Genomic DNA, 13,581 nt, shown 5'->3' with positions numbered 1-13,581 from the left:
CTGTATATATTTTACCTGCTATATAAAAAATACACCAAAATACATTTTCCTATTTTACCAGTTCCCGACCAGCCGCCGCAGTTATACTGCGGAAGGTTGGCTCCTCTGCGTGAATCACCATACCGGTATGGCAGTCCATGCACTCTTTTGTGGAGGCAAGCTCGTCCGCGTGTCCAGTGAACTCCATGTCAGCCAGCCACCCGCGATTGTGGGAAAGAGGCAGAACGGGGGGGTGGGGGGGAATCTGCCTTTGTAAACAGAGGATCCCCGTTCAAGGAGAGATCAGCTGTTCCTAGTGATCAGGAACAGCGATCCCTCTTCTCCCAGTCAGTCCATCCCCCATACAGTTAGAAACACCTCCCTAGGGAACACTTAAACCCTTCCCTGCCAGTGCAATTTACACAGTGACAGTGCATTTTTATAGCACTGATCACTGTATTTGTGTCACTAGTTCCAAAAAAAAGTGTCACTTAGGGTCAGATTTGTCAGCCGTAGTGTCAGTTTTGCATTATTTGCAGTATTGCATTTAGAGGCACCTTTCTTTTTAGAAGTCACTACTACATCCATGCCAGTATAAACTCCACCTGAATCAGCATTTGTATTGTCGCATTAAAACACGTTTATATATTACTTGTGCCGCACATTTGGAACTTCTTTGAATTATATAAAAAAAAAAACACATTTGCAATCATGAAAAATAAACAGAAACACTCTTTATTATCCAAGTTAATAATTTACATACACATGCAGCAGAAATATTGTCAAAGTTGTGTGACCAATTTTTTTTTTTTAATACAAAGCAATGATATTAAAAAAAAAAAAAAAAAATTACCTGAGCAATGTGCATAGAAAAACTGAATCCCCATTTTCTTTAGAGGAGGAAAAAAAAAGGAAAGTCTTAAAAACATGTTATACAAAACTTCAAAAGTTAAATATATTACTTTATCACACCAGGCCAGCACTGCTGATACAATACAATATTCAACTAGATTCCATTGCAGGTTGGATACCTCCAACCAAACAAAAGGATTTTATGCTCAAATATTAGAGTATGCGTTTTTTTTCAGAAAAGCACCAACACATTCTGCAACTTTGTGAAAAATATTTTCAGATGCACAGCTTTATAGCAGCAGCATTTAGGTTGCTTGCCCTTGGAACGTTTATAAATAATTTTCTGTACAATGTGCTGAATTAGGGTTAAAGTCACTGAAGGGCCACAGGTAAGCCATAAGCCACAGGAGCTGCACCAATGATATACTTGAGCTTTGGAGCCTGGCGTGACTCTGATAAGTACTTCAGAAGTGGGCTACCAGGCCCTGCCTTCAACCAATCCTGCAAGAACGCCACTGTGTAACGGTCAATTTCTCGGTCTGTGACATCCCATAAGTTTCCAACTACCATAGGGCTAAAAAAAATAAAGAAACAAAATTATCCATGGAATATTTACTCAAGCAGTATTGCGTAGATGATATCTACCATTATAACCCAAATAGGCTTAAAACTAAATCACAAGTCCACAAAAACAGAATGGATTATTGTAATGAGTTGTGCTTAGCCTTTTCATGTGCAAGATACAATATGTGCAAAACCAACACAGTATCACCTTGGATTGGGAGTATAATTAATTCCAGAAACATGCTTGTAATCCAAAGCACTTGTATATCAAAGCGAATTTCCCCATGAGAAATAATGGAAACTCAAATGATTAGTTCCACAACCATTTATTCATATGTCCTTCAGTTTATAGTCCAAATAAAAAGATTGTAGTAATGTGACCAGGTTGTGGAACCATAAAATGCCCATCCACAAATGGAAGCCTCCACAAGGGGAATAGAAGCAAAATCCAGCAGGAGCTCAAGTATAAAAAAGAGAGGCGCCTCTAAGTGTAGCAATATTTTGTCAATTGTAACTTTCATTAAATGTAACCATATTGCTACACTTAGAGGCACCTCTCTTCTATTCTGTTGTGACATGACGCTACTTGTATATCAAGACATCGCTTGTATATCAAGTCAAAATGTATTAAAATTATTTGCTTGTCTTGCATAACACTCTTAAACCAAGTTACTTTCAAACCAAGGACAGTTTTACTGTACAATATAAAAAATGCCATTAGTGCAAATAAGGTGAATTGGTATTTAAAGTGCAAAAATGAGTCCATACAGTGCATTAAAGTCCAGCACACATATATAAAGGCCCAATGGTGACTGTACAGCCGTTTCAAACCCTATGAAAACACTTTCAAAGTGTTGTGTGCATCCACAAATATTCTACTCCAATTCACCATCTGTGCCCCCACCAGGGCGTGTACTCACCCACCGCTGTGGAACCCCTAAGTGTATACCAAGGTAAGTCAACCAGGCTTCAAATTACTGCTGCATTGCCAACACGGTACAATGGATCCACATCTCAATATAGTTTAGAGATGGAGACAATGGAGAACATCATAGCGGAATACTATTTTATTGTTAAAAAGTATGTCCACTCATAAAAGGCGGTGCGCTTTCTAATAGGTGGACATAATGTTTCACCGGAAGTGTCCCCCCCCCCAATACGCATTGTCAACAGGATGTCCTCAGGAGGCCAGGCCACGACTCCTGACATGTGGATGCAAATAAAATTTGTGGATACCCGTAGAACTTTTTGAAAGCAATTTCATAGGGATAGAAAGCGCTGCACAGTGACCATTGGGAATTTATATATGTTTGATGGTCTTGGATGCACTTTATGAGCCCACTTCTATACCAAGCTCCACTCAATTAGGGTATGGTTTGTAGAGGTTTGGTGCTACTTACAATAAAGTTCTAAGCTGGTGAAGGAGCAGTAATCCCAACATACTAGCCAGTGCCAATCCTGACCTCCCTGGGGCCCTAAGCAAAAGGACATGTCACATTAAAGTTGAGAAGCGAGAGGGGGGGTGGGGGGGGGGGGGGGAGGAGTGTTCTGCTGTCGGAGACGTCATCCTACATTAAGCAGGGCGGTGTTGACTTCTTACCTCTTCTCCCATGCAGCCAGCGAGTTGAGAAGCGGGGTGAGGGTCCGAAAATGACTTCTCACAAGGTGGGGCCTCTAGTAATTTGGGGGGCCCTCCGCAGCTTTGCAGGGCCCTAAGCGGCTTGCATAGTGAGCCTATAGGGCGGATCGGCCCTGATACTAGCCATAATGCTTGGTTGTTAACATGGCACTAGTTTAGCAATCAGACAAACAGGACTAGAATCTATCTTAAATAGGGATTTGTCATATTGGCGGTTATCAGTCACAAAAAGGAGGCTCTTCATCTGGCAACAGAAGCAACCATTGTTCAACTCTCAGAAGCAATGCTAATTCTGCAGCAACTTGCACAGAGATGTGCAAAGCCTGCACACAACTGGGTATTTTCATTAGCTGAATTCACCAATGATGAAAATAAGCTTTACCTGTGCCAAAAAGTGTCCATTCCTAAAAACACATAACCTAGAACCACTGTATTAAAAATTGTGAGTTGGTGTTGCTGTAAAATACTTTTCATAAAAAGTACTTCACAGGACAGTCTTAATTTTCATGACTACTTATGCTGCCACCCTCGGGTGAACACACAATGGCTAAACAAAAAGGCAGGCTTCCCTGCCCAATCAACCTCTACCAGCCCCTCTTGTGGGACATAATCTCTGCCTCTTGTGATGCACTCCAAGGAATTTTACACGCTAACCCGTAATCCCAATTTCTTAATTGTATATCACAAAATACAAGTTGTCTTCATATTCATGACCCCTTGGGCTATCCTAAAGGACTGAACATGAGGGATGGCCAATAAACCCACAAAAAAAAAAAAAAAAAAAAAAAAAAAATAGGAAAAAATCCCACTAGAGCCAGCTAAAGACCTTTATGTCCACAGAGGCATGGACATTTACCTAGTAGAACATAAGACCATGTAGCAGTCTTACCACACTATTGATCTATTAGTCTGCAATGTCCCAAGTCCCGACAGCTGTGAAGCTGATAAAAATCCCCCTTCCCACAAGGAAAAGGCACGCCCCTTCCTTGGGGAGGCTCGTCTCTGGACTTTGGAGGGATTTGAGGTCCAGTCCCTTTTTGTGAAACAGGGATTATAGGCTTTTGCTTAAAGCCCAAGGCTGACAAAAGGACCTTAGCTTCTGCTTATTAGATTTGCTGGCTTCTTCAGGGGAAATAGTGTGGTTTTACCCAGTCACCTTCTGCATAAAGGCATCCAATGATGGCCCAGACGCTCACCCTCTTACAGAGAAGTTCAGCAGACCAACAATTTAGCCACAGGATTCTCATATGAATGGAGACAACGTCCAAAGACAGTTGCCTGATAGGATCCTTAGAATCAGATTCCCTGGCCCGAAACATAAGGTTTTGCCCACACTTTGAGGGCCTGGCAGACACCCATTGCAGTCACAGAGCTGCATCTATGAAAAAGAAGGATGTCTTAAAGAGGGCTTCTAACTTTCTCTGTAGCACATTTAAAGACTATAACCTTGTCCGCTGAGACCATCTGGGTTTGGTTGGGCAAGAAACAAAATGTGTCTACAGTTGGGAGATCTCCTCCTATACAAGGAACTAGTAAGCAAACCACAGACACAAGCACCTTCTTTAGGTGAGCTCAATCTGCATACAATCACTTCTTACAATGAGGAAGCACAGCTAAAGATCTAGGGATTTTTGGCAGCTTCCAGGATCCAAAACCGGTGACAAAGGGAGAAGTAGATTCCAGAAGTGGCAGTCTTAAAAATTTGTTGACCGCATCGGCTAAAAAAATAAATAAAATAAAAGTAATAGACCGATCCTCACCAGCTTCCGTCTCTTCCACATCCTTGACCAAAAAAAAAAAAAAGGAGGCGGAGAGGGTAAGCTTCAGTGTTTGTCTTCCAGACATTCCAAGCCAGCGAGAAACCCTGAGAGCTGTTCACGCAAGTCAGAAATGAACAAAATATGCAGGGGGCCCTCTCTACCCAAGAAGAGGATTTGGGAGCCCACCCCTCAGCCCCCCTCAGCCCCCCTCCTCCATCCTAATCATCCCGCTCCTTCCCACCATGAGAGAAGCGTGTGCCACAGTAAGTGACTCACCATACTGACTGGCCTAAATACTTGTAGGGATTGCACCCGGGGGGAGGTTGGGACCTGCTGCCTGTGACACTGTTTTGTTGTGGAAACGTTGGCCAGTCGCTGAAAGCGATACCCATGATGCAGATGCCATCAAGCAGGAGTTTTGTGCCATAACCGCCATCACTAGTTATAGTAACGCAGCTGCCTCGCCACCAGCAAAAAGGAGTCACTCACCAATCCAGGCTGCAGGGCCACTGTAAAGCCCAATCTTTACCATTATGGCAGGCATGCTCCAAAGGGGACACAACTTCCCATTAGGGGTTCACAGCCATGTACCTGTAAGGTTACTCTGGTTAGCACCGTCTGTAGGACCCTGGGCCGACCAGCAGCATTAAAAGTCAGCTCCCAATTTCCCAGCGGGTCAAGTTACTGTTAATCCATCAATCTACAGACGCTAGCACAAAACGGTCTTAGCTGAGCAGGGAAGATTTTTGGTTTTTAGGCCAATGTCCATTTAATGGAAGGTCCAAGCATAATCCAAGCAGTCATGAACATGAAGACGCCCTGTGTCCTGTAATGGTCACACACCTGGATGAGTAGGTTGTAGCACTTTGAGGCTGTAACAATATGAATCGGTTTCTGTATAGTGATCTCATGAATAAAATTGTTGCACGACTTACCAGCCAGCCATTAAATATTTCAAGACTAAACCGGCACCTTCCAGATCTCCCCTGACAGACAAGGCGGCACTACTGCATCCAAACAGCAACACTACTGCATTACAGTCCAACCGCTGCAGAGTCTGTGCATCCAAGAAATGTGCACCTGCTCCATGTCCCACATAACTGCACAAAAAATAAAAAGATAGACATTGACATTAGCCAACAAATTCACAGCTACCCAATCACATTTGTATCCAGACTACAGAACAAACGCCAAAGAGAGATACTCACATATAGAGATCTTGTGTCGTTAGTGCTGTCTGGAGCATTTCAGACTTTGGAGAAGATCGAACAACACCTGTCCATCCAGGTTCACTACAAAACAGATCAAAGCATCTCAAATGAATAGCTCAAAGTATGACTGTAGAGTAACAATCTGAAGTGTATGCACAAACATGTTGAATCATTTAGAGACAATAAGGTTGATTTACTAAAACTGGAGTATGCAAAATCTGGTCTATCTGTGCACTGTAGCCAAACACAGGCTTAAATTGTTGAGAGCATACAGCAGAGTAATAGAAGTCCCTCCCCATGGATCTTTCCCTGCAGATTCCAAACTGGGAAAGATCATGAGACCACACAACAGCACTGCAGTAATACGGTACTTTGGGGGATCAATAAAAATAAAAAATAAATAAAAAATCATGGCTCTCTACTCTGTCCCTTTAGTACTCGCTGGCACACTGGACTGTGGAGGGGGCGCTACATTAAAGTCAGGATCTCTCCAGATCTGGACAGGCTGAGTGACGTCAGATGGCTGCATATGGGTCACAGGAGTACAGAATGAAGTGCATTTTGATCTCCAGAAGGACCAAAGGAGCTTTGGCTTTTAAGGATTGGGTTCTGACTGGGCTACTCCAAAGGGCACATTTTGGTTTTCTAAAGCCAGTCTGTGCTAGATTTACTTCAATGCCTAGGGTCAGTGTTTTGCTACAACACAAACTTCTACTAAGCTTTAGTGGGCGGACAGCCACCCTTGCATTATCCTGTAGGATATTTTGAGAATTCATCACTTCAACAAAAGTGTCTTTTGGAGTGGCCCAGTCAGAGTACAGACCTTGTGCCCACATAGATGCTGTGGAATGACCTCAAGAGAGCCATTCACACCACTATAAAACAAATGGTTTAGTGACAGGATTCCAGTGGAACTCCATCCAAAAAAGAAAATAAACGCTTTAAGTCTCCTTTATACATGAGTCAATGCCCTGCAGCATTTTTAAAGTCTCATAACTACCCTTCAATGCCTACCAAGAATATTACAATGTACACCACACAGTGAAATACACACACGAGCTGGCAGCGTTGTGTTGAAAGATAGGCAGCATGTTTCTTTCATGAGGCATCACTGCTCATCAGCTACCTCTATTAATTTCACTGGTAATGCATCATAACTGCACCTATAGCATTTTTTGGTGTGTTAATAAAGCATTGATAATGGGTTAGCTGGGCACTGTGGGAGAGGCGACAGCATGTTTCTCAGAATGCACTGGGAAATGGAGAACTAGGACAAAGCAGCTCCAGACACTTCCCATTTCTACAGAGCAGCTGTATGGTAACACCATTTTGTTTCCATGTGCAGGCACAACATCAAGCCAGCCAACAGTGCCGGGCAGTGGCCATGGCATTGAGAATAGTCATAAGCAAAGATTTGTGTCAGCATTACCAATACCCAAAGCAACACCCTCCTCTTTTTCCGCTGGGCCGCCATAGTTTCCATGATCATCCTATACTGGACTAAGCCAAGTGTCAAAGAGATCAAAATATACAAATTCATCTTGCAGAGAATTCACAAAAATTTGTGAGACACTACAACCTAACCATACCTCACACATCATTTCCTTTAGACCCCTTTCACACTGAGGGCGTTTTGCAGACGCTATAGCATTAAAAATAGCGCCTGCAATCCGCCCTTAAACAGCTGCTCTATTCACTCCAGTGTGAAACCCCAAGGGCTTTCACACTAAAGCAGTGTGCTGGCAGGGCATTAAAAAAAGTCCTGCCATCAGCTTCTTTGGAGCGGTGAACTCACCGCTCCTGCCTATTGAAATCAATGGGCAGCGCTGGCAATACGCCGATGTTGCGGCGCATTGCGGGCGTTAACCCTTTCTCGGCCGCAAGCGGGGGATCAAAAGAGCTTTGCTAGCAGCTGAAATGCTCCGCAAATCCTACAGTAAAATGGCAGCGTTTTACCGCTGACACTCGGGGAGGCATAGTGTGAAAACAGTCTTACGATCACTTCCCCTTTAGTCAGGTCTGACTAGAAAAACACTTTCATGGGTATTCAACCACTTTGTGACCACCCGACTTGCAGCCTACTCTAAGCTGCTATAAAATAGCAGTCACCTGCATTTATTAGCCACAGCAAACACCAGTAAAAGGATTTTAACTGTGCTACAAAGAGTAAAACCCTTTTCCATGGAGATCACACAGCAAATAGATATGAGACATAAAAACAAAATACTTACTTATTAAACCACTCCCTGAATCGCTCCTCTGTGCCTGGTAGATTTGAGTGGGGATTAAGGACATAAAATGTTTTCTTAGGCTCCACACCACGAACAAGGCTGCTCTGAGGCTGGTGCTGCGGGTAGAAAAAAAAAAAAAAGACAGTTAAAAAGCAAAGGCTCTCTGTGCCAGAAAATAGATTTTTGTACCACAAGAATTTTTTCTTAGAGTTGAAGGACACAATAAGTCATGTTTTACTGATGCCTACAGGAAGATCTGGACCATGGCAAACTAACATCTACAGGCCAGTCCAGATAATCCCCCTTCTTTCCAGAAAGCCTCATGCTGTAGCAACAGTACCAAGAGAAAGAGGGGTGGAACCTCTGTCCTCAATTGCCACCAAGGTATTTTACGGTGAGCACAATTCTATTTTCTTTTTGGCTATTGAGGGTCACAGGACATTTTTACTGTTGGGACATCCAAAAGCAGTCCAACCGAGGTAGAGGAGATTTGAAGCAAGAAATGTTTGTTCTGGCCACAGACCTCCCATAGAGATCTGTAGCCCTTCTCAGACCTCCTTTACCTGCAATGTAGGGTCAGAGATGCACATTGATAAATGAACCTCTACAAAATTGAGACTATTAGTTGAGAAGAACAGGCCTCCAGATGCAGTAAGGACTACTAATCTTCTTGAATAAGGAACAAACCAGTACTCTTGATGTTGTCCAGCAGTGTCTGAACCAGGAGACATGACTACAAGGGAAATACCAGGAACCATCTGTGCTGAAAACCCACAAGAATATTTTAAATGAAAAGGAGACCTTGAGAGGGAAAGAGAAGTCCTTACCAGCAAAAGGATACATCCCTTGGCAACTGAAGGAAGACCAAGATGCTGTAGCACTTTAAATAAAACTATGCCTGTTAACATTGTCCACAGGTAAGACACAGTTTCCAGTGCCAATAGCAGGCCAGACAATTGTATTGTGTAGACAATTAGCCCATTGGGGGGGGGGGAATGTCCTCTACTAGGACGCATGGCAACTGCTCTCTTCACAGGACAACTTTGGAGTGTAACGCAATGGGAATGGCATTAGAAGGTACCAGAGCAAACACCTTGAGGAAAAACTAGGTGTAGCAGGGCAACACTGAGGATTCAGTATCGTATTAGGTTGGATATTAATTATTAACCAATGCTGAACCTGGTTAAAGTGGCCCAAAGGGTTGATCTTGAGGAGGAGAGGAGTATGAAACTGATGTTGCCAGGTACTGGTAGTAGTACGATATGCCCCAGGGGAGAACAGCTCTCAAGAAAAAGGGCATTGTCAGGGAAGAACACAGCTTCTAAGGCCAAGCCAACAACGGAACTGGAGCAGAATTCTTGGGTTGAGGGATCCCCAAAAGTGTTAGACCCCTTTCACACTGGGGCGTTTTTTAGGCGCTTTGGCGTTTAAAAAAAGCCTGTAAAGCGCCTGAAAGAAGCCTCATCTGCAATCCCAATGTGAAAGCCCAAGTGCTTTCAGAGGCCTTTCACACTGCCAGCGCCCGAAAAACGCTGGTAAAGCGCTGCTAAGACCCCTTTCACACTGAGGCGCTTTTCAGGCGCTTTGGCGTTAAAAAAAAGCTTCCTCAATGGGAAGGGGGCTTTAGGAGCGGTGTATTAACCGCTCCTAAAGCGCTGCAAAGAAGCTGCATGCAGGACTTTTTTTGACGCCCTGCCAGCTCAGCGCCTCAGTGTGAAAGCACTCAGGCTTTCACATTGGGATTGCAGATGCAGCTTCTTTCAGGCGCTTTTTTTTAACGCTAAGACCACTTTCACACTGGGGTGTTTTTCAGGCGCTTTAGTGTGAAAGCACTCGAGCTTTCACATTGGGATTGCAGATGCAGCTTCTTTCAGGCGTTTTACAGGCGCTTTTTTAACGCTAAAGCGCTTGAAAAATGCCCCAGTGTGAAAGGGCCCTTAAGGGGGGGGGGGGGGGGGTTTAATCTGCACAGTAGCATTAGGGGAGTCGGGAGTACACAGCTAAAGAGAGTGCTAAACGCAAGAGCTCAACTGGAAACCCAAAATGAGATTCTCTCTACACCTGAATATCTTAAGTGCAGACTTCCTAAAGGACTTGTAAGAATTGGCATCCAACCATCCCAGTAAGTTTACTTCCCTTTACTTTCTTTTTTTTCTGGCCCTTGGGGCATTATTCCCCCCCCACTGTCAACAGTGGGGCATAGTTCATGCCAGCGACACCGATGATGGGGCACCGGTCCTCCCACTGACACCAGCAATAAGGCACTATTCCTCCCCTTAATACTAAAAAGGGGACGGTTTACTTTCAGTGACTCCAAAATATTTTCTACTCCCGTTGGCCACACCCCTTAAAGGCTGAAGAACCGTAAACTAGCCCTTTGTTTAAAACGTTTGGAGACACCTGTCCTAGGATATTAGCAAAAACTTGAAGCATGTGTAAGAGAAGGGGTTATCTGGGTTCCCGTACAGATTTGTTTGTATACCAGAGTCCTAATCCTCCTGTAGGTGGCCAACAGTAATGTCTTGTGTCCCTCAAGAGACTAGAAAAAAAAGTTGGTTCAATAGAGAAATGAAGTGGTCAAACAGTGTTTTTTTTATAACAGACAGGTTTTAGACAATATTTAAGTTATTGAAATCAGCAGAACACCTGTTTAAGGAGGTTGTAGTTGAGCAGGAAGTGCAGAGATGGAAGACGAGTGACTGATCTGGTCAGCAAGCAGGGCATACACTCCCAGGGAAGCTTCTGAAGGTGCTATTGTTGGATGACAAAAAAATAAAATAAATTCAGGTTATAATACATTCTAAAAGGCTCAATGACCAATGTTATACAATCAAGTCTTTAAAGTAGAATTGTCATCATGGCCAAAAAAGTCTAAGATAATGACGAAGAACGTCAAACTACCAGATACAAGTATCTCCAATTCTATCAAAGCTGGCATTAGCTGTGATTTGGGATGAGCTTCAAGTCAAACTCATGTTTGCGGAATACCCTGTTAAAGTCTATGGGATAAATCTAAAGTGCTAATTTTAAAGGCCAATATGCAAGTTATTGTCCTAAAAAGTGTTTGGGGACATGTATCAATGCAAAAAAAAAAAAAAGTTTTAAAAAAAAATGGTAGTTTTTTCGTGAAACAATAAAAGTAAAGTAAGCATGGGAAATAGCGCATGTTTCCCGTACTTAGAACTGTCCCTGCACAAAGTGTAATTTCAGAAAAAAAAAGCGTGGGGGTCCTCCCAAATTCAATTACCAGGTCCTTCAGGTCTGGTATGGATATTAAGGGGAACTCCACCCCACATTTTTTTTAAAATGGCGTTGAGTTCCCCCAAAAATCCACACCAGACCCCTTATCCGAGCAAGTAACCTGGCCGATGGTTGTGGGGGTCTGCGGGCGGGGGGCTTAACAGAATCTGGAAGACCCCTTTAACAAAGGGGACCCCCAGATCCTGCCCCCCCCCATGTGAATTGGTAATGGGGTACATTGTACCCCTACCGTTTCACAAAGGAAGTGTACATAGTTGTAAAAAAAAACAAAAAAAAAAACAAACACACACACACACACAAAAAAGTCCTTTATTAAAAAAATAAAATAAAAAATCCAGCGGTGGTAATCCACTCTCGGTCCAGCTCCCCGCTCCAACGTTGTCTGTATCCAGCTACGGGTGATCTCTCTTCTCTGGTCCAGCGATGAGAAGATCGTCCGGGATGCAGAGAGCAGCATCGCCGGCCGCCTCTCTCCACCGGAGACAGCCGGTCACGTGACCCCGCCCCCTCCGACGCAAGGGGGAAGCCTGGTCTTCCCCAGTGATGTAGCAGAGGGTGCCTCAGAGGGGGACGGGGTCACGCGACGGGTGGCCCCGCCTCATCAATACAAGAAATGTCACAGCTTCAGCAGCGTTATTCGCCGGGCTGTCTCCGGTGGAGACAAGTGGCCGGCGATGCTGCGCTCTGAATCCCGGACGATCTTCTCATCGCTGGACCGGAGAGGAGATCACCCGTTGCTGGATATAGACAACGTTGGAGCGGGGAGCCGGACTGAGAGTGGATTACCACCGCTGGATTTATTTTTATTAATAAAGGACTTTTTTCCACTGTGTGTGTGTGTGTGTGTGTTTTTACAACCATTTACACTTCCTTATATGAATTGGTAATGGGGTACATTGTACCCCTACAATTTCACAAAGGGGGGCCAGGATCTGGGGTCCCCCTTTGTTAAAGGTGTCTTCCAGATTCTGATAAGCCCCCCGCTTACATCCCCATGTTGAGGGCATGTGGCCTGGTACGGTTCAGGAGAGGGGGGCCACACTCTGTCCCCCCCTCTTTTCTGCGGCCGGCCAGGGTCTGGAATGGATATTTGGGGGAACCCCACGTTTTTTTTTAAATTGACGGCAGGGTTCCCCTTAATATCCATACCAGACCTGAAGGTCCTGGTAATTGAATTTGGGGGGAATGAATTCTCTCTGAATTGCCGGGAGCCAACAAGTCATTATAGCCGCGAGTCCCGTTTAAAGGACTTTCTTTCAGAAATGACACTTTGTGCAGTGACAGTTCTAAGTACGGGAAACATGCTTACTTTACCCCCCCCCCCCCAGGTACGAAATTTAAAGGAATATTTCACTTTTATTGTTTCACTTTAAGCATTATTAAATTCACTGCTCCCCAAAAAAAAAAAAGGGCGCTTTTAAAACTTTTTTTGCATTGATACATGTCCCATGGGGCAGGACCCAGGTCCCCAAACACTTTTTAGGACAATAACTTGCATATTAGCCTTTAAAATTAGCACTTTAGATTTCAAATGTTCAACAGGATTCTAAAGTTCACGCGAACATTTGTTGTGTTCGCAGGTTCTGGTGCAAACCGAACAGGGGGGTGTTCGGGCTCATCCCTAGCTGTGATCAAATCTGAAAGTGACGGAATTTCAATTAGGGATGTGCAATGTAGAGTTGCAAGATACAGTGAGTATTAACTCCCACTTTGTAATGTGGAAAGCATAAGGTAGAATGGGTTGATGCTTGATAGGCTGTTTGCACAGGTGAAGAAGTTCCTAAAGACATAGCAACTAGATTCAAAGTCGTTTTAGACCAGCAGTGCACCACACCCAAAATAGAGGCCAAAAGGATTTCCCGCGTTTGACAAAATGCATTTCGCCGATAAAAGCCAATGCATTTCAGCATGCCCTTAATTCATGCTCCTGTACATTGAAGTGGTTTAATAAGAGCCGAAACAGACTACACAGCAGTACAATTCCTAAAGCTGAGCCTAACCCAAAGTGGCAGTTTCACTTTAAGCACTCCTCCCCCACAAAATATGCCACATTGACAGGTACCTGCTATCCATCCCTTCTTGCA

General features: G+C 44.0%; 1 protein-coding gene across 2 annotated transcripts in view; it reads right to left on the bottom strand.

Annotated features, from left to right (window-relative positions):
• Positions 1 to 693: 693 nt before the first annotated feature.
• The window catches only part of ESPL1 (extra spindle pole bodies like 1, separase), a 77,665-nt gene continuing 64,777 nt past the window's right edge, over positions 694 to 13,581 (bottom strand). For both annotated transcript variants that reach the window (XM_040340688.1, XM_040340687.1), the window contains exons 27-31: positions 10,883 to 10,987; positions 8,237 to 8,352; positions 6,003 to 6,086; positions 5,730 to 5,894; positions 694 to 1,405 (exon numbers count right to left, since the gene is read on the bottom strand). In XM_040340688.1, coding sequence (XP_040196622.1) covers positions 1,204 to 1,405; positions 5,730 to 5,894; positions 6,003 to 6,086; positions 8,237 to 8,352; positions 10,883 to 10,987 — 672 coding nt within the window. In that variant the 3' untranslated portion in view covers positions 694 to 1,203. The remainder of the gene's footprint in view (positions 1,406 to 5,729; positions 5,895 to 6,002; positions 6,087 to 8,236; positions 8,353 to 10,882; positions 10,988 to 13,581) is intronic.

Source organism: Rana temporaria, chromosome 2 (assembly GCF_905171775.1).
Source record: "Rana temporaria chromosome 2, aRanTem1.1, whole genome shotgun sequence".
Lineage (NCBI taxonomy): Eukaryota > Metazoa > Chordata > Amphibia > Anura > Ranidae > Rana > Rana temporaria.
This window is presented reverse-complemented; position numbering and strand designations above follow the sequence as displayed.